Raw genomic sequence first — 22,447 nt, 5'->3', positions numbered from 1 at the left:
ATATCAATAATACAAAAATAGTTTATTATATATAATAAATTATTAATTTCCTCGAGTCATTGAGACAATAACCCCCCACCAACCGAAAAAATAGAAGTAAACAAAATGTTCTCCAGGTCAATGCCGCGGACTGGCTACAACCATTGCGTTACTAATACGTTTCAACACAAAAAATACAAATATATTTATGTAGAAGATAATAATTACTAGTAAATATTTGCACAATGTGACGTAAATTGAATTTTTATTTAAAATATAGTTTTTATATATTTTTAAATGAGATATAATGAATGAGAGTATTTTTTTAATATTTAAAGCTCTAATTTATTATGCTTTTTATTTAAAAATAATGATATTGAATATAAATTATGAATAAATTGCGAAAAGCTAAAATGGCTGGCCAGGCGAACATATAATCTGAACACCCCTCCGTGTAAAACTAGCAGCGATGAAAACTTTACGGATGAGCCTACCTTTGATACTCCTATTCATTTTTCAGACAACTTTCGGTGCAACTGACACACTAGCAACTGATCAGGTTGTTAGAGACGGTGAGACCTTGGTGTCTTCGGATGGAGTTTTTGAACTGGGATTTTTCAAACCAGGGAATTCGATGAATCGATACGTGGGCATGTGGTACAAAAATATTCCAGATCGGAAAATTGTTTGGGTTGCCAACAACGCCGCTCCGTTGAAAAGTGCAGGAGGTCTGTTGAAGGTTGTTCAACCAGGACTGTTGGTGCTGCTCAATAACAACAATGACACCGTCTGGTCATCAAATAAGTCGAGGCCCGTGCAAAACCCAATTGCACAGTTGCTAGACTCTGGAAATCTAGTCGTAAGAGATGCCAACGATGATAGGCAGGAGAATTTTCTTTGGCAGGCTTTTGATTGTCCCTCTAATGTGGCTCTTCCTGGTATGAAGTTTGGGTGGAACTTAGAAACCGGGACAGAGATTTACTTCCCAACATGGAAAAGCGATGATGACCCTTCTCCTGGAGCGTTAAGCTTCCACTTGGATCCAACAGGATATCCACAAATTATCCTGAAAGAAGGTTCAAAAATACGGTCTAGAATGGGACCTTGGAATGGAGTTACTTTTAGCGGGGGACCAAATGATTTTCATATTCCTATGTACATGTTTAGGCTTGTGATGAATCAGAAGGAGGTTCGCTATCTCCAGGAAACCGTTGACAAATCATTTGTTACTATAATCGTGGTCAACCCAGGTGGTGTTGCAGAACGTTGGGCATGGGTTAATAGTACTCAAAGATGGATGATGTACATAAGTTTCCCGGCTGATAATTGTGACACTTATGGGTTATGTGGTGCATATGGTAGTTGCAGTATCGCAAATTCTCCATTATGTTCCTGTATGGATAGGTTTGTACCTAAAGATCCAGAAGGTTGGGCTAAAGCTGATTGGAATAATGGATGTGTTCGAATTACAAATTTGAGTTGCCGGGGAGACGTATTTCTGAAGTATTCAGGAATCAAGCTTCCAGATGCAAGGTATACTTGGAACAATGCAAACATGACATTAGAAGAATGCCGAGCAGAATGCTTAAAGGATTGCTCTTGTATGGCCTACACGCAGTTGGATATACACAAAGGTAATGGGTGTCTGATTTGGTATGAAGAATTGATAGATATCAAAAGAACGGTTTCAGATGGACAAGATATTTATGTCAGGATGGCTTCAACTGAAGCAGGTAACGATTCATGGCATCATCATATTGTTCAATATTTAGCTGATTATTCTGCAATCTTTGATACCTGTAGCGATATTATACTTTAAATTGTATAGAAACTGTTGCTGATCCTGAAAGAAAGAAGAGAAAAACAGCACTCATCGCAAGTGTTGCATCATCACTGGGAATAGTTCTTATAGGATTGGGCCTCTCTCTTTATATTCGGAAGAGGACCATTGATCCAACGATCAGTACCCAAGGTAAGATACTGTGGAGCTTTACGCTTAAGAAAAAAGTTGTCACAAAGAAAACTAAAGCGAGTTTAATAATCAGGGGATATGAAGAATGATTTTCCACTTTCTTTCTATTGCAATTTGCAGGAAAATATCATGCAATTCAAGAGAAAAACTCGGAGATACCGTTGTTCGATATATCTATTATTTTGAAAGCTACTGGTAAATTTGCAACTGAAAACAAACTTGGGGAAGGTGGCTTTGGGCCAGTTTATAAGGTAAAATTTATTCATCTCTTTACACTTACGTAAACACAAAATAATCACACATTTTTTAAAAAAAAAGAAGCTTTGGATTAAATAAAATATCAGTAGACAACATAAGACTCAGATTAAAATAATTTGCAGAATGAGGCTTTCATTATGCAAACTGTGTGCAACGAGAGATGCGTAACAGAGCAAAACAATACTTTGTTTTGTGTGAATAACCAACCTTCTATGAAATATGATAATTTTTATTCATCTTTGGGTAAATAAACTTCCTGGATATGGAAAAGCCTGCACAAAAGTAATAATAGTAGAACAAAAATTGAAAAGGTTTGAAGAATGGAAAGGCACGCAATTGCTTCATTTTCAGTAAAGGCCTTTCACATGAATATATAATGAGCTTAGGGCATGCTGGAAGACGGACAAGAAATTGCTGTCAAACGGTTGTCCAAGGAATCCATGCAAGGACTTGATGAATTCAAGAATGAAATCATCTTTATAGCCAAACTTCAACATCGAAATCTCATCAGGCTTATAGGAGGCTGCGTCCAAGGAGAGGAAAGAGTGCTGATCTATGAATATATGCCCCACAAAAGCCTGGACATGATTTTATTTGGTAGGTATTCCAACTATATTCAGCAGATTGAGAATCATATTTGATTAGAATTATAGATATAACCATAGGCTTAAGCAATTAATTAACTTGTTGGGACAGTTTCTTCATATAGTGTGCCTGTTCTTTTGGAAATCAGATAATTCTATTGCGAGTGTAGAGGAATACAAAATATTACACAACTAGAGCAATGATCCATTTCACGAGCACATGATCTGGAGTTTTATATTAGCGAGCATGTTCCAGTTTTATGCTACATTACCGGTAGACTGTAGAAAGTGAAATCTAGTATTGATGTTCCAGCATTCAACAGGAGACCACTAACTAAGTGAATATTTTGTTTGGACAGACCAAAGGAAAAAATTGCTACTTGATTGGGAAAGGCGCTTCAATATTATAAATGGAATCGCTAGGGGACTACTGTATTTGCATCGAGATTCCAGGTTGACAATTATCCATCGAGACCTCAAAGCTAGCAATATATTACTAGATTCTGACATGAACCCGAAGATATCAGACTTTGGTATAGCTAGAAGTTTTGGAGGGAATGAGACTGCAGCTAAGACACGTCGAGTTGTTGGAACATAGTAAGTATCTAAAAATCCCCAAGTTACTAATGACCTTTCATTGCTTGTGACATTGTTTTCTGGCTAATACTCTATTACAGTGGCTACATGTCCCCAGAATATGCAATAGATGGTATGTTCTCTGTAAAATCAGATGTATTCAGCTTTGGTGTTCTAGCTCTTGAAATCGTGACGGGGATGAGTAACAGAGGATTTACACACGATGATCACAACCTCAATCTTCTTGGACATGTACTGTTGTTTCTCGGAGCTATTATTATGAAAAATATAAGTAAATTAATTCTCATACACTAAAGTTTACAGGCATGGACACTTTATAAAGAAGGGAGGTCATTGGAACTTGTTGATCCTTGCCTAGCTGAAACATCTAACATTTACGAAATGCTAAGAACGATCCATGTTAGCCTGTTATGTGTTCAACAAAATCCAAAAGATAGGCCAAGCATGTCTACTGTGGTTACGATGTTGAACAATGAAAGCTTATTTCCTTCACCCAAGCAGCCTGGTTTCTTCACTGAAAGAGAAGTTCTTGCACGTAAGAGTTCAACTAGAACAAATGCAGTGATTTCTCCAAATGAAGTCACCATTACATTGCTGGAAGCAAGATAGGAGACAATTTGTATAACATGAATTATAATTGGATAATTATAGAGAATTTTCCAACTAGTCTTCAAACCATATCTACTTGAGGATTCCAGAGTACTTTTGTGGCATTGTTGTAGATTTCTAGTCACCCTCCAAAACAAGTAATCTATTTTTTATTATAAAAATGTGAATAGAGCAACAAAGTTTTTGAATCGTGAAATGGAAATTAGAAGAAAAAATGAAGTGCATGCAAGATAGGCAATAAAATTATCATTTTAGCATATGTAACGTGCGAAAGGACATCTATAGAAAATTCAAAGTACGTACGAGGAGAAAATGACAGCTGAACTTTGTCAACAATGAGGAGAAAATGACAGCTTAACTTTTGACAATAATGTAAAGAAATCCACTTTATCGCTTGAAAATGTAAGGAAAAAACACGAAGTTTCGGTAATCTGTTATTGCTCATCCTGCTCCGTATATGAGATTTAAATTTTAAACAATTACTATATCAGAGATAACAAGTATCATTTACTTAGAGGTGACACTTCAAATTTACTTCCAAAATCATATAGATAGAATATCAAAAAAGTATAAATATGGAAGGATTACTTGGGGAAATTAAATGAAAATACTATCGTAATGTTGGATGAATGAATTTTGGATGATGTATTTTAAATCTACTGATTTTAAATATCTTAATTGTTTGGTTAAATAATTTAAACTCCTAAGAGAGAGCGTTTGATCAATGTTAGGAGTTTGATTCCTTTTACAAACACCTTCTCGGACGAGTTTGTCACATAAGACTTATCTATTGTGGTTTACATTACTAACACAATTTACAAGTTATTGCATCAGAATTTCAAAATACACTCAAGATGAGAGTTATTTAAAATTTATCCATCAAATCCCATTCAAAATCAAATGTATCAATTCAAAATCATATTAATGGTATATTATGCACTCTAGTGATAAGTCATTTGTATTTTTCTCATCAGTATTTGTCTGTGTGTTAAAATAGCAAAACATGATAAATCAAATAATAAGATTCACAAATCCTCAAAAAAGGGGGAAACCATAACAAAATAACGTAAAAATTCACATTCCATATCATAAATACACATTGCAAGGACGAATGAAAAATGGAGGTAGAATGTAATCTTGTCTAAATCATTTTCTTCGATTCACACTGAAAGATATAATTTTCCATATAAAAAATCAAACTCACGAAAGAAACAATTATTCATTCTACTTATATAACAAAAAGAAATAAAAACAAGCCAATATAATTTGAAAGTGTATTTTTAAATCCAAAATTTAAAACTTTTATAATATCTATATTATTATATTATTAAGTGTGAGGACATGATAATAACTAGGACACCAACTTTTTTTTTTCAATTTTACCATTATATGATACTAATATTACATTTTTGTTTTTTGTATTTTGTTTTTAAATTTCAACACATATTTTTATTTTTATTTTTTTTATTTAAATCATTCAAATATCAATTTAGTCTTTATATAATTTGTCAAATTTCACTTTAGTCCATCAACAATGATAAAAAAGATTGTACACATACATCACGTGTACAGGATAACTAATATTAAATATGTGCACGTATCTGTGTCTTTACGCAGTGATGTTAGAAATCAAGCATCGAAATAAATTGTAATTCCTGCTGAGTCCAGGTCAATAGCCAAATTCGGTGGACGAAAGGTTCATCAGTTCCCACTACATGTCTTGCTTTGAATTTTCTACAATAATATATTAACGATGGTTTATTAAGGACAATTTCTACAACCACTAAAGTTATAATAACAGTTGATTTTACATGTCTACTGCCGGACTTGTCACGGTGAATCCGCTTTAAACGAAGGATCCTTGTTCCATTTTTCCCGGCAGATACTCGGCGACAGTGAATAATTAATGAGTATGAAAGCGTAACGACGTGTGAAGAAGACAACGTTGAGAAATATCTATCTTGGGTTTTTCTAAAGAAGATACTCGGAATTTGGCGAGACGGTGTTTAGACACAAAGAACCATGAATACCAGATGGAGCAAATGCTACATGTCCTTTCATTTTATTGCAATAACAATCTCCTTACTTTCCGTGGCGAGACTGCTCCAGGCAACGGACATTTTGACACCTTCTCAGGTTCTGAGAGATGGTGATACAATTATTTCATCTGGTGGAGACGTCGCACTGGGATTTTTCTCTCCTGGAAAATCCAATAATCGATATGTGGGCATATGGTACAACAAAATCGAAGTACAAACAGTGATATGGGTCGCCAACAGGGAAACTCCCCTCACGAATACATCAGGCATGTTTAAACTCATCGAGAGAGGATTTCTGGCCGTTATTGATGGGTCGAACCGTGTAGTTTGGTCTACAAACTCGTCGGAAACCGTTCAGAATCCAGTAGCGCAGTTGCTCGACACGGGGAACCTTGTGATTAAAGATGCAAATAATCCCAACCCGGAGAATTTCCTTTGGCAGAGTTTTGAGCATCCCACCGATCATTTCTTAGCTGGGATAAAACTTGGTTGGAACTTTATTACTCGTCGAGAGGTCTACCTATCGTCCTGGAAAAGCTATGATGATCCGAGTACAGGAGATTATACAATTCATTGCGATCCATCTGGTTATCCGCAGCTTACAATAAAGAAGGGAGATGCTTTGCAGTTGAGAACTGGGCCTTGGAATGGTGTTGGCTTTAGCGGAGTACCAAATGGGCGAAAAAATACTATCTACTCCTTCGAGGTAGTCATGAACGAGAATGAGACTTACTATCATTATGAGCTTTTGAACCACTCGGTTATTTCAAGATATACTTTGAATGAGAGTGGTGTTGGACAAAGATGGACTTGGGTCGATGATACTCAAGGTTGGGTCATTTACCTTACGTCACCAATAGATAGTTGTGATACATATGGTTTTTGTGGTGTGCACGGTAGTTGTGACATTGTGAATTCTCCTCTCTGTGGATGTTTGGATAGATTCGTGCCGAAAGATCCGATCGGGTGGCAGAGGACAGATTGGTCTAAAGGATGTGTCCGTAGGACGCCTTTGAATTGTTCAAAGGGAGACGTGTTTTTGAAGTATTCGGGTCTTAAGTTACCGGATACGCGAGGTTCTCGGTTTAACGTGACCATGAATCTTGAAGAATGTGGTGCGTTTTGTTTAAAGAATTGCTCATGTACGGCATATGCCAGTCTCGATATAAGAAATGGGGGCAGTGGATGTCTACTTTGGTTTGGCGAGCTTGTAGATATCAGAGTTGTATCTCAAGGAGAAGATATTTACATTAGGATGGCTTCTTCTGAGATAAGTAAGAGTGTGTTAAGTTTATTCTATGTGAAGCTATCTTTTGTTCATTAATGGAAGTCTAAGTGAAAAGTGGAAAATTGGACTAGTTTCTTTAAGGTCATTTTTATCGATTTCTGAGCCTTTCATCTGCTAATCTGGGGTTGTTTTTTCTGCTACAGATTCAAAAGGAATGAAACACAAACTTATGGTGATTTTGGCCCTGGTAGGGGGAATGATTCTGCTAGGCCTTAGCCTGATGCTATATTTCAAAAAAAGAAAGAAGACTAATCAGCTTGCAGGGCGGGCTAGATCTGTCTCTTTGACAAATAAAAAAGATGAATGCCATGACAGAGAACTAGAACTACCAATGTTTGATCTGAACTCATTAACTGAAGCCACTGATAATTTTTCATTGAGAAACAAGATTGGAGAGGGTGGATTTGGACCTGTTTACAAGGTAAATATATCTATATATTTACCAAGTGATACCTTGCAAAATCAAATGATATTTACTCCAGAAAATTCTGATTCCAGGGCCTGTTGGAAGGTGGAAAAGAAATTGCTGTCAAATGTCTGTCTCAGACATCACTTCAAGGAGTAGACGAGTTCAAAAATGAAGTAAGCTGTATAGCGAAACTCCAGCATCGTAATCTAGTCAGGCTTCTAGGATGCTGCACTCAGGGGGAAGAGAACATGTTGGTTTATGAGTACATGACCAACAGAAGCCTGGACCTGATTCTATTTGGTAACAATTACTCCTTTTCGTAACATTTTCAACATCTTCATTATGAAAAATCTAAACTGAAATTAAATGCCGTATCATTTATGAGACAGATCCATTGAAAAGCAGTTTACTTGATTGGCCAAAACGCTTCCACATCATAAATGGAATCGCTCGGGGGCTTATGTATCTTCATCAAGATTCTTATCTTCGAATTATCCACAGAGACCTAAAAGCTAGCAATATATTATTGGATTCTGATATGAACCCGAAAATATCGGACTTTGGGCTGGCTAGAATTTTTGGAGGGAATGAGACTGGGGCCAACACGAACCGCGTCGTAGGAACATAGTAAGATTATGAATACCATTTGATATTACATTTTTCATGCATGCAATTCCTTTTCCTGGGATTTAATTTTCTGGTTAATGTGGCGCAGTGGCTATATGTCCCCAGAATACACGATAGAAGGGATATTCTCTGTGAAATCAGACGTCTTTAGCTTTGGTGTTCTAGTGCTTGAAATTATCAGTGGCAAGAAAAACAGAGGATTTGTGCACATAGATCATCAACTAAACCTTCTTGGACATGTAAGCGTTGGATATCAAATGACATAGGTGGATTGCGTTCCCCTTCAAAATTTTACAGGGAAAAAAAAATCGTTTTGGAGGACTCCCCTTCCTCGGTGCAATCCACATAAAAAATAATAGATGATAGATTAAGAATGTTGTCCATAATGCCCTGAGAAAATGAGTTTAATGATTCTAACAGGCCTGGATGCTTTACAAAGAAGGGAGGTCATTGGAACTGATGGGCTCTTATCCGGGAATCTCGTTGTGCCTGTCAAAAATATTGAGATCGATCCAAATCGGTCTTTTATGTGTTCAACAATACCCAGAAGACCGGCCTAGCATGTCATCGGTTGTTCTGATGCTGGGAAATGAAGGGGTTTTGCCCGAAGCAAAGCAGCCTGGTTTTTTCACGGAGAGAGATGTGTTAAAGCCAGAGACTTCAGTTAGCTCAAATGTAGCAAGTTCAACAAATGAAGTGAGCATTACATTACTAGGGCCTCGATGATCGAACTGATTGTGGTATATTTTCAATTTTATTATTATCACTGTGAAGGGATACAATGTAATGCGAATGCTTCCATTAGGCATGTATTAAAATGAAACTTGTTTAGATACTCCAGTCATACAAATTCAACCTAGACCATGTTCATAAAACGGAACTCGGAGTCACCGATTGCCTGATTTTTGAAACACGTGGGCCTCATTTGACAAGAATGATTTCCAATATATGCATCATTTGCAGTTGTTAAACGTAACAATGGTATCATTCGGCGAACGATGTTACTCAAGTCACATGGGTCAACACTCAACACCTTGTATGGACCGCAGGCGCAGGTAGCTTGCTTTATTTGACCAAACAAGTCTACAATAAATATTCGTGTTTTGATAATTATAATTATGGCAAGTGATGGCATATCTTACGTGTGGTTGAAAAGAACACTCGAGTCACAAATTTTGAATCGGTTAAAAATAATATTTTAGTCCGCGACTCGATCAAAACTATGCCCACATTCTGCGAATCGAACATTCTTTGGAAAATTTTAACCCCAAACTTGTTACGTATGCTTCAGAGTCCTAAGTCCTAACTAGCCACAACTATTCTTTCTTTTATTCTAAATCAACTTCAGTCCCCTCGGCCCTCACCTCTGGGTTCGAGATATTGTGTTTTGATGCATCTTTTATATCTTTATTCTGATTTCCTCTCTCTACATATATCAATAAAAATATATACGTGTTGAATGTGTTATTATTATTTTTTATTTGATCAAATAATACTAAACAATTAAAACAAAATTTTTTTGATTTAAAATAGTTGTTCAATTTAAAAGAGAAGTTTTATTTAAATTTTTTTCTATGTAAGATATAGAGGGAGTTAATAAAGTTTTTAGTATAGTAAAAAAAATAATTATGGAATTAAATATTTTGGTGTGTAATTACTCTAAAGTCTTACATTTAATAATAATATAATATAGATAATATATAGAAGTTTTATTTAAATTTTTTTTCTATCTAAGATATAGAGGGAGTTAATAAAGTTTTTATTATAGTAAAAAAAATAAATGGAATTAAATATTTTGGTGTATAATTACTCTAAAGTCTTACATTTAATAATATAGATAATATAGATATATATAAAATAAATTAAAACAATTTATATTTCGTGAGTAAAAAAAACACACAAACACATGGCACGATATGTATAATGAGGAACCCGGAACGATTGATAACACGCATATGCATCCCCCACATCAGCCAAGCAAGAAAAAGATTTATCACATTCATACTTTCCTTTCCTTTTTTAAAAAAATTCTCTTTTTGCAGTTTTCATTCTTCGCCAGATATTTCCCACTACTGAAGTGTTTCTTCCTTATTATTATTATTATTATTATTATTATTGTTTTATTTTTTTTCCCTCTTTCCGCCCCAATTTTGAAAAGATTTTTCTGACAAAAAGTTGATTGGGATTACTCCCACATCTCGAGCAAATCTGACGATTTTCATAGTTAACACAACTGTTTGTGAATCAGACCATCTCGTCTTCTGCACGTCGCACAGAAAATGTCGTGTAATATACTTTTACACCAAAAATTGACACTAAGGAAATACCATATATCTTGTGCCAACATACAACACATTTGAATTAAAGCAGAGGTCTAACCCTATGAAAATGGAAGGTAGAAAGAAAACTGGAAGCTAAATTTATATGATGTTGAACAAACACATCGGCGGCTTTGTCCCGAGTATTGATTCGTTATATTTGACATCAAGAGCTACAGATTACAGACAAAAAAAATAAAATTTGAATTCCAATGGAATGATTTTAAGTTTCCAGTCCAATGCCATACTATTAAACATGTCAAACTTTATTTTTTCCTAAAGCTTAGAGTTTCCCCTGTTTAAAACTACGAACACGATACTTGAGCAAGTAGAAAGTAACCTGGAGTTCACGCAGCTAAACATTAACACGATAAAGGGCAAATATTAGCATCAACTTGTAGCAGTGCAGATCAAGATAAAGAATAGTCTTTTACACCTCTTACTTATTATTTGAATTATATTTGTAGCAATTTGCGTATCCAACTCTGATTCATATTCAGTATAAAATAGATTAAAAAAAAGATACATCATCATTGTCTTTTTTTTCATCTTTCGAGGCATCATGAGACGCTGGCTCCTCTTCATCCTATCCTACTCAGCTGAAGAAGCCATTTCCATAACCGGATGATCGCCATCCTTCTCATCCGGATGTCTAACGACAATGACAGGACAAATACAATGCCTCACGCAGTAATCACTCACGCTCCCAAGCCTTCCATTGTCCCCTCTCTTTATGGCACCGAAACCCATGCTCCCCATAATCAAAGCACTCAGTCTCAGTCTTTCAACCTCCAAACACAACCTCTCCTTCATGTCATGATCCTTCACAATGTGAATTTTGAACGGAATTCGCGCCCCCACAAGGGGTTGAGCCAGAACGGATGCCTTGGTAGTTGTGAAGGCGTCGAAATCTTCTTCAAGCTTCTGCTGTGATCGCCCGTTCTCTGCTTCAATGATGGAGACGTCAACGGAGCCCCAATCGGCGCCGTATAGGACTGAGGTAGGGCGAACGTGGATCAAAATGATAGCATCCCCGGGGCGGAGGTAATGGCGGACGGACCACTCAACGGAAAAGGCAGACTCGTCGCTAAGATCAACGGCGATGCCGATCTTGCGTTGGGCGTTGGCTGTGGGAGTGTCGGTGGATATGGGGACGGCCGGGGGACGGAAACGAGGGGGAGAGGAGCGAATCTTAATGGAGGCGGGAGGTGGCAATTCAGAATCCGGCGACGGTTGCTGCATTTCGGCGGTGATGTGCCGGCGTCGCTTGGTTGGTTGACCCGTGTCCGTGTCTCGTAGAAGGTTTTAGCTAGTTCGAAGGAGTGGGAAATAATTTTGCGAATATGCTTCGATTTTGCAAGGCGCTCACCTCCGTCTGCTTGCCTCCCACGCTCTCTCTATCAACGGATCAAGCATAACCAATATATATTAAATTTTATTCTCATATATATATATTTGTTTATATTAAATTATATTTTAGCTTTGATAGATGCTATAACGTGAGAAGCGTTATCATCCGCTCAGTACATCATTACACATGTGTTCAATAATAAATCATGATCGTTTATTTATATATTATAATTGAATTAATGATAATGATTTATCCACTGAGCACACATATCATATCATGAGTGAATAAAGAAAAGCACATATATGGATAGGACAAACAAAACCTTATTTGTACATTATTTATAAATAAATTTGACAAATATTTTACTCATGAAGTGAAGTATAGATAACACAAAATGAAATAGAAATATCAATTCCTTAAATTATATATATACTTATTTTTATTATAAATTTATTGATAATTGATTAATATAACATCAATTTTATTAATGACAATAGTACATAAAAGCAAATATATATTTATAGTATAGAAAACGTACATAGAATTATCACTTTTTATTGAAAAACAAAAAAAAAAATTGATTTTTCTTTTCTTTCAACAATAATAGCGATAATATAGGTAATATAAGTCACTTTTCTTTCTTAACATGATTTACTCAAATTTATATCATTTAGAAATTTAAAAAGCTATTGTTTATAGTTGAAACATGAAATAAATTATTGGAATTTAATTAGGTACCTAACTATATTATCTTATCTGATTATTGTGTTCTATCCAAAATTTTAAAAGAAATATATTTTCACATCCTTTTATATTTAAAAATGATTATCTTTATTCAAGGATTTCGATCTACACTAATGATAATTTCATTATTTGGGTAAATATTCAATCACAAACTTTATCATATTAATAAATCCTTTTTAATTAAATAAATAAAATAACGTACTAGCTAGAAAAGGCTTCGATCAGCTTTAATGGTTTTACTGCGAGTCTTTGGCAGAAGCTGTGCCGCTTGCTGGTGATATAAGTTAACTCTCCCACTAACATGCATGCAGTACCAATTACCATTCATTATTTTCTTTTCCGGCCTTTTTCAGAATCCCATTTCAAAAAATATTATTAAAAAGTGCATGGTTTATCTGTTGTGTACTCCGATCCTCCTTAATTTAAGAAAGGGGTCAGCGGCGATTCTTGTGTTTCAGCACTTACATGGCAGAAACGAACACTGGGGAGGCAAGCAGTGATGCCTTCTCCTTAATTAGCTACCTGTTTCGTAGATTACAAGTTCTAGGTTTTTCAAGAAACGCTACAGAAAATTAACACACTGATTAATTAATATTTTTTTAAAAAGAATTATAAACAGGGACTGGACTGGTGCGGGCCCGTGATTTTCAGGGGAACAGCGAAATATAGATACTGTTTGTGTGTGTGTGTGTATAAAATCTTGTAAGATTTATTGTGATTTAAAATTTCAAGACGTACGTTCGTAGAATAATTACCATTGCTAGTTTAGCATGAAAACCCATGTAAAAATCCCAACACCGGGAGACATCAGATCAAGAAACCGAAAATGTAGAGAACGAGACATGGTGGATCCTAGAAAACTCAGAAAATGTATTGCCCCAATCTGGAGTTGAAAAAAGTTTAGCAGCCAAAAGGGTAAGCATAAAGCTATATTTTGGTCCTTGATAACTGGTATTTCACAAAAACGTGAAAAGACAAAAACCAAAGAGCAGATAGCATCTTTGATTAAATTCCTGCATGCTAATAAGAAAGCTTGAGAGACAGATCAATAGAACCGGTGGAGCCATCCAAACCAGTCAGTGCTGCAGTGCTGCTGGCTCCACAACAAGATTGATCTCCAATATTCACAGATTCTGATCCCCACCCGGCCATTAGCTTCATCATCACATACTCATTGTTGTTTGAGTTAATATTGCTTTTCATACCTTCACCAGATGGAAAAAATTCATACTCCATAACCAATGTATTGCCAGCTTCTGAATTTGATGTTGTTGATGATGATTCTCCTTTCTTGTGAACTGCCACAATCTCGACACCCTAAAGGTGATTATTATATTAATTCTTCCAAATTAAGCATGCAAACTAATGCCGCAGATGATCAAATTAATATATATAATCTAGAGTTATTGTATATGCAATTCAATTAAATAATAGGTTCCGGCCGTACTATTGTTGAAAGACCTTGATTCTCTCGCTTGATGTAGGTAGTTTGTCCAACATCTAACCCCAAGAATCCACACCCACTAAAGTCAGAATTCATTCCACAGCAGCCCAAATTTTGACCACTGATTTTATTTTTCTGCAAGATCAAAAAATATTAATGGAACAAGTCAAGTACTAATGATTTTAATGGATAAATATATGTACACATGTGTGTGTGGCTTCTTAATGCTGAAATATTTGAATTGTTAAAGATGCATATACCTCTTGACAAGCAAGGCAGAGCTGAGTGCAACTCTTCCCAACATTTGGGTTTGAAGAAAGAGCGCCCAAGTTATTTGATCCCTTAATTACTTCAAACGAATCTGCTTGAAAATGATGATCAGACACAAAACCTCCAAACCCCACCTGACCATTAAACCCCAATATTTCATTTGGATTATTGAAGCCCATTTTTCCCACAGCGATATCGGGAGCCCTAGAACCACCCAGCTTCGGAAACTGAACAGTGCCCGAAACATTAACAGGAGTAGGATAAAAAAAAGAAGAGACTACGGGAAAGTGAAGTGCCTGATTAGTTGTGTTTATCTCAGTCATTTTCTTCAAATCTTGCATCCTGAGCCGCTCAAGTTGAGCCACCCCCATCCCTCTCTGCCGCTGCTTTTTCCTTTGCCTATTGCAAGACTCTCCCCCCTTTACCTTTGTCCGGCGAGACCGCTGTATTTGCCGGTGTTCACGATCTTCCGGCATGGCCATACAGATGTCCGTGTTTGGATCAGAGACCTTCGTAACAGAATTAGCAGCCATCGTTTTATCAAGTATTGTGTATATGTGGTGTTTATACAGATCAGAAAGAGAAGAAAGAAAGGGAAAGACAACCAACCAGAAGCAGAGGTACAGCTGAGAAATGCAAAATGTGGGTGGTGGTTTCATGAAGTATTTGGAGTGTGTGTCCAAATATGTGAATATATACAGAAAGTTTGATAGTCGCATGTCCTTTTTAATCTTGTCAGAGCTTATTGGCATTTTTCTTTAGTTAGTTAAAGCTTTTGCAGTCTTTATTTGTTGATCTGAGATTTTTTAAACTTAATTTTGTTGGGAATTTATTCTACATAATTATTAATCGTGTTATTGTTTAAATTTTTGTCTTTTTTATATATAATTCAGATATTCAAGTAGCATCATGTTTGAATAATTATTAGGTGTCCTCGTAGCTAGCCAGTAGAAAATAAATTGAGTAGGTCTCTTGTGAGACGGTCTCACGTATCTTTATCTGTGAGACGGGTTAACCCTATCGATATTCACGATAAAAAGTAATACTCTTAGCATAAAAATAATATTTTTTCATAGATGACCCAAATAAGATATCTCTCTCACAAAATACGACCCGTGAGACCGTCTCACACAAGTTTTTGCCAAAAAAATTAACATGATTTGGTCAAACTGAAACAAGAATTATTGGGAATAATTAAGAAAAATATCATCTTCACCATATATAAAAACATGAGATTAAGGACATAGCATGATTCATTGTGTTTACATGACGGTACATGCACGTTGATCAATGATTCATTCCATGTCTTTAACGTATATATACACCCATACATGATTGTATAAACATACCGTATGTGATATGTACAGTTTGATTATGCAAACTATTAGTCCGAAAACTAAGTGTTTTTTTTCAGAAAACAACACTTTTAATATCCGGATACAATCAACAGTGAACACATACATGCACGTAATAGTTTTGAGTCTTGACCCTAGAAAGCTTGAGGAGATATGGATTGGATCATTAAATTATTTATTTTTCTTTTTTTGGTATAAGAACGATCGATGATGCCTTCTGAATTTATAGTAGTAGTTATTTTCTTCTTGGGTGTAGAATCATGACGTTCTTAGGACAGCAAAAGGCATGAGCCCTTTAGAATAGGACTGGGTTTGCAAGATCCAACTTATTGTTACCAGTTTAGAAGGTTTTGTGTTTCGAGTTTTGTCATTGGATATGTGTACATTTAAAGCAACACGTAAAAAACACTGACATTGGTTTCGGTTATCGATCCATACATAATTTTGTGTGTGTAGATTATGGATATATATCACAAAATAATTTTAATATTTAATAAAAAAATTTTGATGTGATCCGAGTAAATCAAGTGAGCTAGGTTGGACGATTTACTAGATCGGCTCTAAAATTAATGGAGAATGGGAGCACAACGAGAAGTATCCAAACCAAATGTCTTTCTCCCCAGAAATGCTGGGTTTAACCTGCTAACACGAAGATAATCACATGAATGGGTGGTGGAGAGGTGTCCGACGTTAATACTTTGATGCTAAAGTCAGCAGGTCAACGTAGAGAACCAATGTAGCAAGAAAATAATATGCCAATAATCTATCCAAATCTAGAGAGTAAATGATGTGGACAATATATATATATATATATATATATATATGTATGTGTGTGTGTGTGTGCGTGCGTGCGCGCATAAATGCTAAACAAACATGTTATTTATAGGAAGAAAGTCAATGATGACCTTGTTTTCAGTGACAACTTACTAATTATGGCATAATGATTGCTCATACCCTGTTGTCCGACACCAACTTCTCTGACACGTCAAAATGTCCCTCTTGCTTTGTCAAATCCATATGATTTTGACAGTAATGATTATCAAGATAAGGTATCACATACATGAGCACTCAAGCGTGGTGTTATTATCGAGATAACCCGAGTAAAAAGCCATTACCCGAGAACTCGTCGAAAATCCCGGGCTTCTGGGTAGCCTAAAGAGATGATGTCTCAGACAGCCAGACTGGCATCGGATCGACCTAAAGCTTTTCATAACCTGATCACTCGAGATCATTCAGAACCCACAACCCGAACCTCTCGGGGTATCATCATTATTTATTGTTGGTAACATATATTTTATGCATTGAAATAAATATATAGATAGATAGATACGAGCACAACATGATATTTTTAGTTATACTAGAGGTATAGAAATGTATTAAGAATAACATTTCTTGCACAACAAAACAAAAGCTGAGCACATCCATGTGAGTGATACAAGTTGTATGTTGAAGTATGCGAAAATGGCATTAACGATTGACTATTATATTGATTATAGTATCAAATATTTAAAAAATAAACTCATTTATAGAATATTAGCGGTACAAATAACTTTGTCTTGAATTTACTAACAAATGTGTCCGAATTATGTCTTATTAACGAAACTTATTTTTGTACCTCATTTATCTGGATACAAATTTCTAGGAGAGACAAGTCTTAATATTTCAATTGTTGCTCAGGTTAAAAACATCTTACTTTTTATTGTGAATATAGGTAGGGTTGACCCGTCTCATAGATTAAAATCCATGAGACGGTATTACATTAGACTCACTTACTATAAAAATAACTGATGACACGTTTATTCTTAATAATTTAAAATTTCTTATAGCTACCTATACAGCACACAAATTTTTTTCACTAAAAGCGGTGACCTAACTATAATCTGAGAATAAAAAATGAAAAGATCTTTTAGTACCAATAATGGGTAAATTACTTGTACATGGTATAATAACTATTAGCACATCGGACTAGATAAAGATGATCGTCGATCTCCCTCCACCTTTTCCCATATGAATAATTTTACGCTGTAAATGATTTCATACGTAGATAAATACAGTGTTAGATGCGGAATTAAGCAAACAAACGCTCCGTATAAATCTGAGGTGGCCGTATGCAAAAGAGTTAGTAATAATTAACAAAAGACTTGGAGAATGGGAAAAAAGGACAGATCTGGGTCAGATCTTCTGCTTTTCATGTCGTGTTTGCCCAACAGGGTAGTCTAATATATGAGGGAGACGGAAGGAGTATAAAATTAGGTGACACATGTTTTCTTAACTCAAAATTATACTGAATTTATCAGATTCATAAGAATTTATGGCACTTAAATCAATATGCATTTTGGGGCATCCATTTAAAGCTTCGATGACATTACATTGAGCATGCAATGCGTACATTGAATGATTACTTAAAAAAATAACTCCTTCGACTTCCTACGATCTTCACATGCAAGGAAAAACTCCCCAAATAATGTTTGGATACTTTATTCCACCTAATTATTTTATGAATTCTTGTATTATATTGTTGTGTTATGGAACACGCAAAGCTCAATAATAGTATGATATGATCTACTTTGAGTATTGATAATCACGAATTATATAGCATTTTAGGGATCTTATTTTGTCGTATACGTGCTTATCTGGCATTTTTATTCCGAGTTTTGCGCTTATTTCGTCTCATTATGGCTATTTACAGGTTTGACCAAAAGTGGGTGAAAATCAAAGAAATGAAAGAAAAGTCAAGCCTCGCAACGCCACATCAGAAATACCCCGAAAAATAGGAGAGAAAATAAAAGCTTTGGGAAACAAAGGCCTGTACACGGACCCCGGAGACGGGTCCGTGTCATTCAACCATAAAGAAGAAATCACCCGAAGAAGCACGGACCCAGGCACGGACCTCGGAGACAGGTTCGTGCCATTCAATTGCCAAGAACCCAACTTACAGTGTCTGCACGCACCTCCAGACGGACCCCTGCACGGGGTCCGTGTCAGCCATCCTCGAGAAAGAAAAAAATCCAGTACCTACACGGACCCCTCTCCGGATGCAGGCACGGGGTCCGTGTGCGCAATATCAGATCGAGATTTTGGCGAAGATTTGCTCGTGATCTGGAAAGGAATAAAAGGAGAAAAAACAAGGGTTGTTCAGGGGGAAGAGAGCCGACTTTTAGAGGAGAAAAAAAAGGCGCGACTTTGGGGACTCTTGAAGACGGCGAAGACTTGGGAGAAACGAGAGAAAAAGACAGTGCAATTTACACGCAAGATCGGCGCACCATCATTGAGATTTCTCTTCTCTTTTATTTTCTTATTTTTAGACATGAATTCAAACAATAAATTTGATTTTAGTTTTGAATTTATTGAGTAGTTTTTCTTGTGATCGGGACCACGATAGGGACAAACGACTGATTTGGTTTATTCGTTGGATCATTTAATTCATCAGTTATTTCATGTTATTGATTAATGTTTGCGTTATTTTCGTGCTTTTGATTTGGCCAATTAATTGCATGTCTGTTGTTCGATCTTGACTCGAAAGGGAATAGATTGGAATTAGCTTCAAAATATTAATCAACACACAGTTAAACCGACTAGAAATAGTATTCGGTTTCAGTGTGCGATTTTAGGTGACAGCTGTAATTCTATCGTTCATGCATGCGTTTTTGTTTAATTAATTTCAATTAGAAATAATTGGACTGTTAAATGAAAATAAGATTATAAATTCTAGAAATAGATTTATAATTAAATTAGAGGATTACATCGTGACTACGAATAATTGCTAGTCGAATAATTCTCGTGCTTGAATTTGATCAGAGTTTGTTACCGTTGTGTGTTCCTGGTCATTCTATTTAAATTTGAAAAAACCCCACGTTCCAAGCTTCTCTGGTAATTGGTTTAGTTATTAAATTAGAATAAATTCATTTAAAAATTCACTTAGTTGAAATAATAATCAACCGCTCGTTCTTGTTTGCCTAGATTAAATAAAATAATCGAATCTTAATAATTAAATAATAGTATCTGTGGGATCGATACTTGGACTGTTCGTCCATTTACTATAACTTGACCTAGTCCGCTTGCTAGAATTAATCCCAACCGAATTCGTCGGTCAAGCATAAACCACATGAACTTGTTTTTAGACTTTAGTCAAAAAACTTTATATCAATGAAGATATATCATTCTATCTTATTAATTAACTCAATTTTATTTTATTTTTATTTTCAAGAGTTTGTTACATTCCTAAAATAAATTATTTAAAATATATATAGTTTCATATTTAATATATATTAATGTAAAATTTCATGATTTCTTTACAACCGAACAAACAAACATACGTATGGAAATACCATATTTTTGTTTCATATGTATTATTAATGAAATACAAAAGTTTATACAATTAAGACTTATGTAAACTAGCCCCTGGGTGAAGGTGATTGAAATAAAAAAAATTAGCGAAGATAATTTACGTACGAGTACAATTCCCTCTTATAATTAATTACATATATATGTTCCCACAACTTTTCAAGAATCTAAAGAAACAAAATTATACATTAAAAAATTTTACACACTCGCACGCATTACTACAAGTACTTTTTCAAATTGGTTTTTTACCCGAAGTTGAAGCAAGTATATCTTCTCGCTCGAACACAAGAAAATTCATGGTTGTATTACCCTGGGACGATTCCTTTCCAGCAATCCTTCCATGATTACCCTTTTCTTGTCCTCCTCTGAGTCGATGACGTAGTTTAGCGACAAGTCAACGCTACTGGCTGCGCTTTCCAGTCGGCAGCGCCGCTGGCGGCGGAAGGGAGCAAAGAAAAGGCATGCTGAAGTGCATGTCACAACGGCAAAAACCTTACCCCAAAAAACCAAAGCGACCAAACAGATAATAAACATGCACATTCCAACTGTACACCCACACTTTTCACCGTCCCTCTTTACGGCTAGTGGATTCAAGGTTTTTTTGAAATCCAGGGAAGATGCAGATGGTTTGATTCTTTCCGATCCAGAGCGCGAGTTTGATGAAATTGAAGAGGACCGGGATGACGATCTTGACGAATCTGTGACACTGGGAGAGAATATTGAAGAAGCGTTTGAATTTGTTCGTAACAGTAGTTCCTCTGAATTCTTTTTGGTATTTACAAATTTTGCGTTTGCTGACGATGATGAATAGCCACTGTTTGATCGAAATGAATCTTTCCCGGATTTCTTGTTCCGACATTTCTTGGCCTGTCAATTAATTTCAATGAATAAGGTTAATAAAGAAACATAACCCTTAATTTTCCAATTAATGATGGATCACATCAATGGAAGTAAGAATATTAACAAATTACAAGTGAGGATCAAGTAACTATAGACAAGAAACCAATCAAGATTCAAACCGAATGGAGTTGAGCAACACCCAAGAATTGAATCAACGAATATTAATCAATCGAAACCCAAAATTAGACATTTAAAAAATAAAACTAAAACTACCCTTATCCCTTACCAATGACGTCTTGAAGAAAACGGCTTTCATCGCTGCGGCGAAACCCCGGCCAGCCCTCTTCTTCCATCTGACGGAATTCTCCGAGTCACGGCCGGGGTCATCATCAGCGAAAACTGGGCTAAAACACGTAAAAAACTTGCTCCTCCCCCGGTTCTTTACGTGATCCATTCCATGCAATTAAAATCTTGCAAATAAAGGGGAGAAGAAATGGAGAGAAACGGCAATTAAATTAAAAAAAAGGAAATAGAAAATGGAGAGATTTTGGTTTGTAAAAAATAGTGGCGAATATTTAGGGACGGGTGTCTGAGAAAACCAAGGGACGTGTTTTGTAGTGTGTGGATTTGGACGAAAGGAGCAGAGGAAAGCCGGCTTTGCCGCTCTACATAGGGGATAGATCGAGGAGATTGGATTTAAATTTAATTCGTATCCGAAGGAGACAAATTTCGGAGACAAATATGGAATTTTATTACACAGAGAAATGGGATGCTGGCTTTTATCCCACATATTTTTACAACAGTCCTGTTTTCACTTGGAAAATATTGACTTGTTCTCTTATCCGTACATGTGTTTGCTGTCTCCCAGAAATAATAAAATATAAATTTCCAACTGGTCCAAGATGAAGCCCGATATTTTAGAGCATTTTAGATTGGATCTAGGCCTAACCAAGACGGGTTCAAAGTTTGATCCGATCCGCCCACTACATCACGTTTGATTATACGAAAATGGATGGAACGGGTCAAGTAAGGCTCATTCATTGGAAGGTAAAATGATATCTAAAATAAGACTTTTTTTAAAAAATAAATAAAATTCCAACACGTGACAAACATGTACCCATTCAGTATTGGGTTTTCCTTTGTTATTGGGACTTCGACTTTTAGTAGTTTCTTGGGTTGTAAAAGTGGACTGCGCGTAGGGTAGTCCCTTTGTGGCCCGTCAGTTTTCCCCAAAATGGCCCGTCAGTTTAAAAACAAATAAATTTAACAATTTTTGTGTGAAAACCATATTATACAATTTAAATTCTAAAGATCCGTTTCGAGAATATTTTTCACACACCAAATAAAATCAAAATCAATCTTAGTATTTTTAACTTAATTAAATAATAATTGTTAGAAATGTTAATATTGAGACTTGAT

At 35.7% G+C, this 22,447-nt stretch overlaps 5 protein-coding genes across 5 annotated transcripts; 2 read left to right on the top strand and 3 right to left on the bottom strand.

The window, feature by feature from the left end:
- Positions 1–395: 395 nt before the first annotated feature.
- LOC140813444 (G-type lectin S-receptor-like serine/threonine-protein kinase At4g27290) lies at positions 396–4,056 on the top strand. The gene is made up of 7 exons (XM_073171909.1): positions 396–1,712; positions 1,808–1,951; positions 2,072–2,202; positions 2,596–2,806; positions 3,153–3,390; positions 3,471–3,621; positions 3,694–4,056. Exons 1-7 carry the CDS (start codon positions 449–451, stop codon positions 3,997–3,999), a joined length of 2,445 nt encoding a protein of 814 aa, XP_073028010.1. The 5' UTR covers positions 396–448; the 3' UTR covers positions 4,000–4,056.
- Positions 4,057–5,754: 1,698 nt separating this feature from the next.
- Positions 5,755–9,197, top strand: LOC140814043 (G-type lectin S-receptor-like serine/threonine-protein kinase At4g27290). Its single transcript, XM_073172898.1, has 6 exons — positions 5,755–7,312; positions 7,470–7,747; positions 7,825–8,035; positions 8,125–8,362; positions 8,451–8,601; positions 8,783–9,197. The coding sequence occupies exons 1-6, from the start codon at positions 6,022–6,024 to the stop codon at positions 9,086–9,088; spliced, it is 2,475 nt and encodes an 824-aa protein (XP_073028999.1). The 5' UTR covers positions 5,755–6,021; the 3' UTR covers positions 9,089–9,197.
- Positions 9,198–11,156: 1,959 nt separating this feature from the next.
- Positions 11,157–12,079, bottom strand: LOC140813978 (universal stress protein PHOS32-like). Its single transcript, XM_073172816.1, has one exon. It carries the CDS (start codon positions 11,920–11,922, stop codon positions 11,272–11,274), a length of 651 nt encoding a protein of 216 aa, XP_073028917.1. The 5' UTR covers positions 11,923–12,079; the 3' UTR covers positions 11,157–11,271.
- Positions 12,080–13,795: 1,716 nt separating this feature from the next.
- Positions 13,796–15,056, bottom strand: LOC140815683 (uncharacterized). The gene is made up of 3 exons (XM_073174752.1): positions 14,480–15,056; positions 14,223–14,354; positions 13,796–14,092 (listed from the first exon to the last, which is right to left on the bottom strand). Exons 1-3 carry the CDS (start codon positions 15,020–15,022, stop codon positions 13,796–13,798), a joined length of 972 nt encoding a protein of 323 aa, XP_073030853.1. The 5' UTR covers positions 15,023–15,056.
- Positions 15,057–20,199: 5,143 nt separating this feature from the next.
- On the bottom strand, positions 20,200–21,789 carry LOC140814478 (uncharacterized). Its single transcript, XM_073173483.1, has 2 exons — positions 21,315–21,789; positions 20,200–21,055 (listed from the first exon to the last, which is right to left on the bottom strand). The coding sequence occupies exons 1-2, from the start codon at positions 21,480–21,482 to the stop codon at positions 20,483–20,485; spliced, it is 741 nt and encodes a 246-aa protein (XP_073029584.1). The 5' UTR covers positions 21,483–21,789; the 3' UTR covers positions 20,200–20,482.
- Between the last annotated feature and the right edge of the window lie 658 nt (positions 21,790–22,447).

Source organism: Primulina eburnea, chromosome 15, assembly GCF_022965805.1.
Source record: "Primulina eburnea isolate SZY01 chromosome 15, ASM2296580v1, whole genome shotgun sequence".
NCBI classification, from domain to species: Eukaryota; Viridiplantae; Streptophyta; class Magnoliopsida; order Lamiales; family Gesneriaceae; genus Primulina; species Primulina eburnea.
The sequence above is the reverse complement of the archived record's forward strand: the minus strand, read 5'-3'. Positions and strand labels throughout refer to the sequence as shown.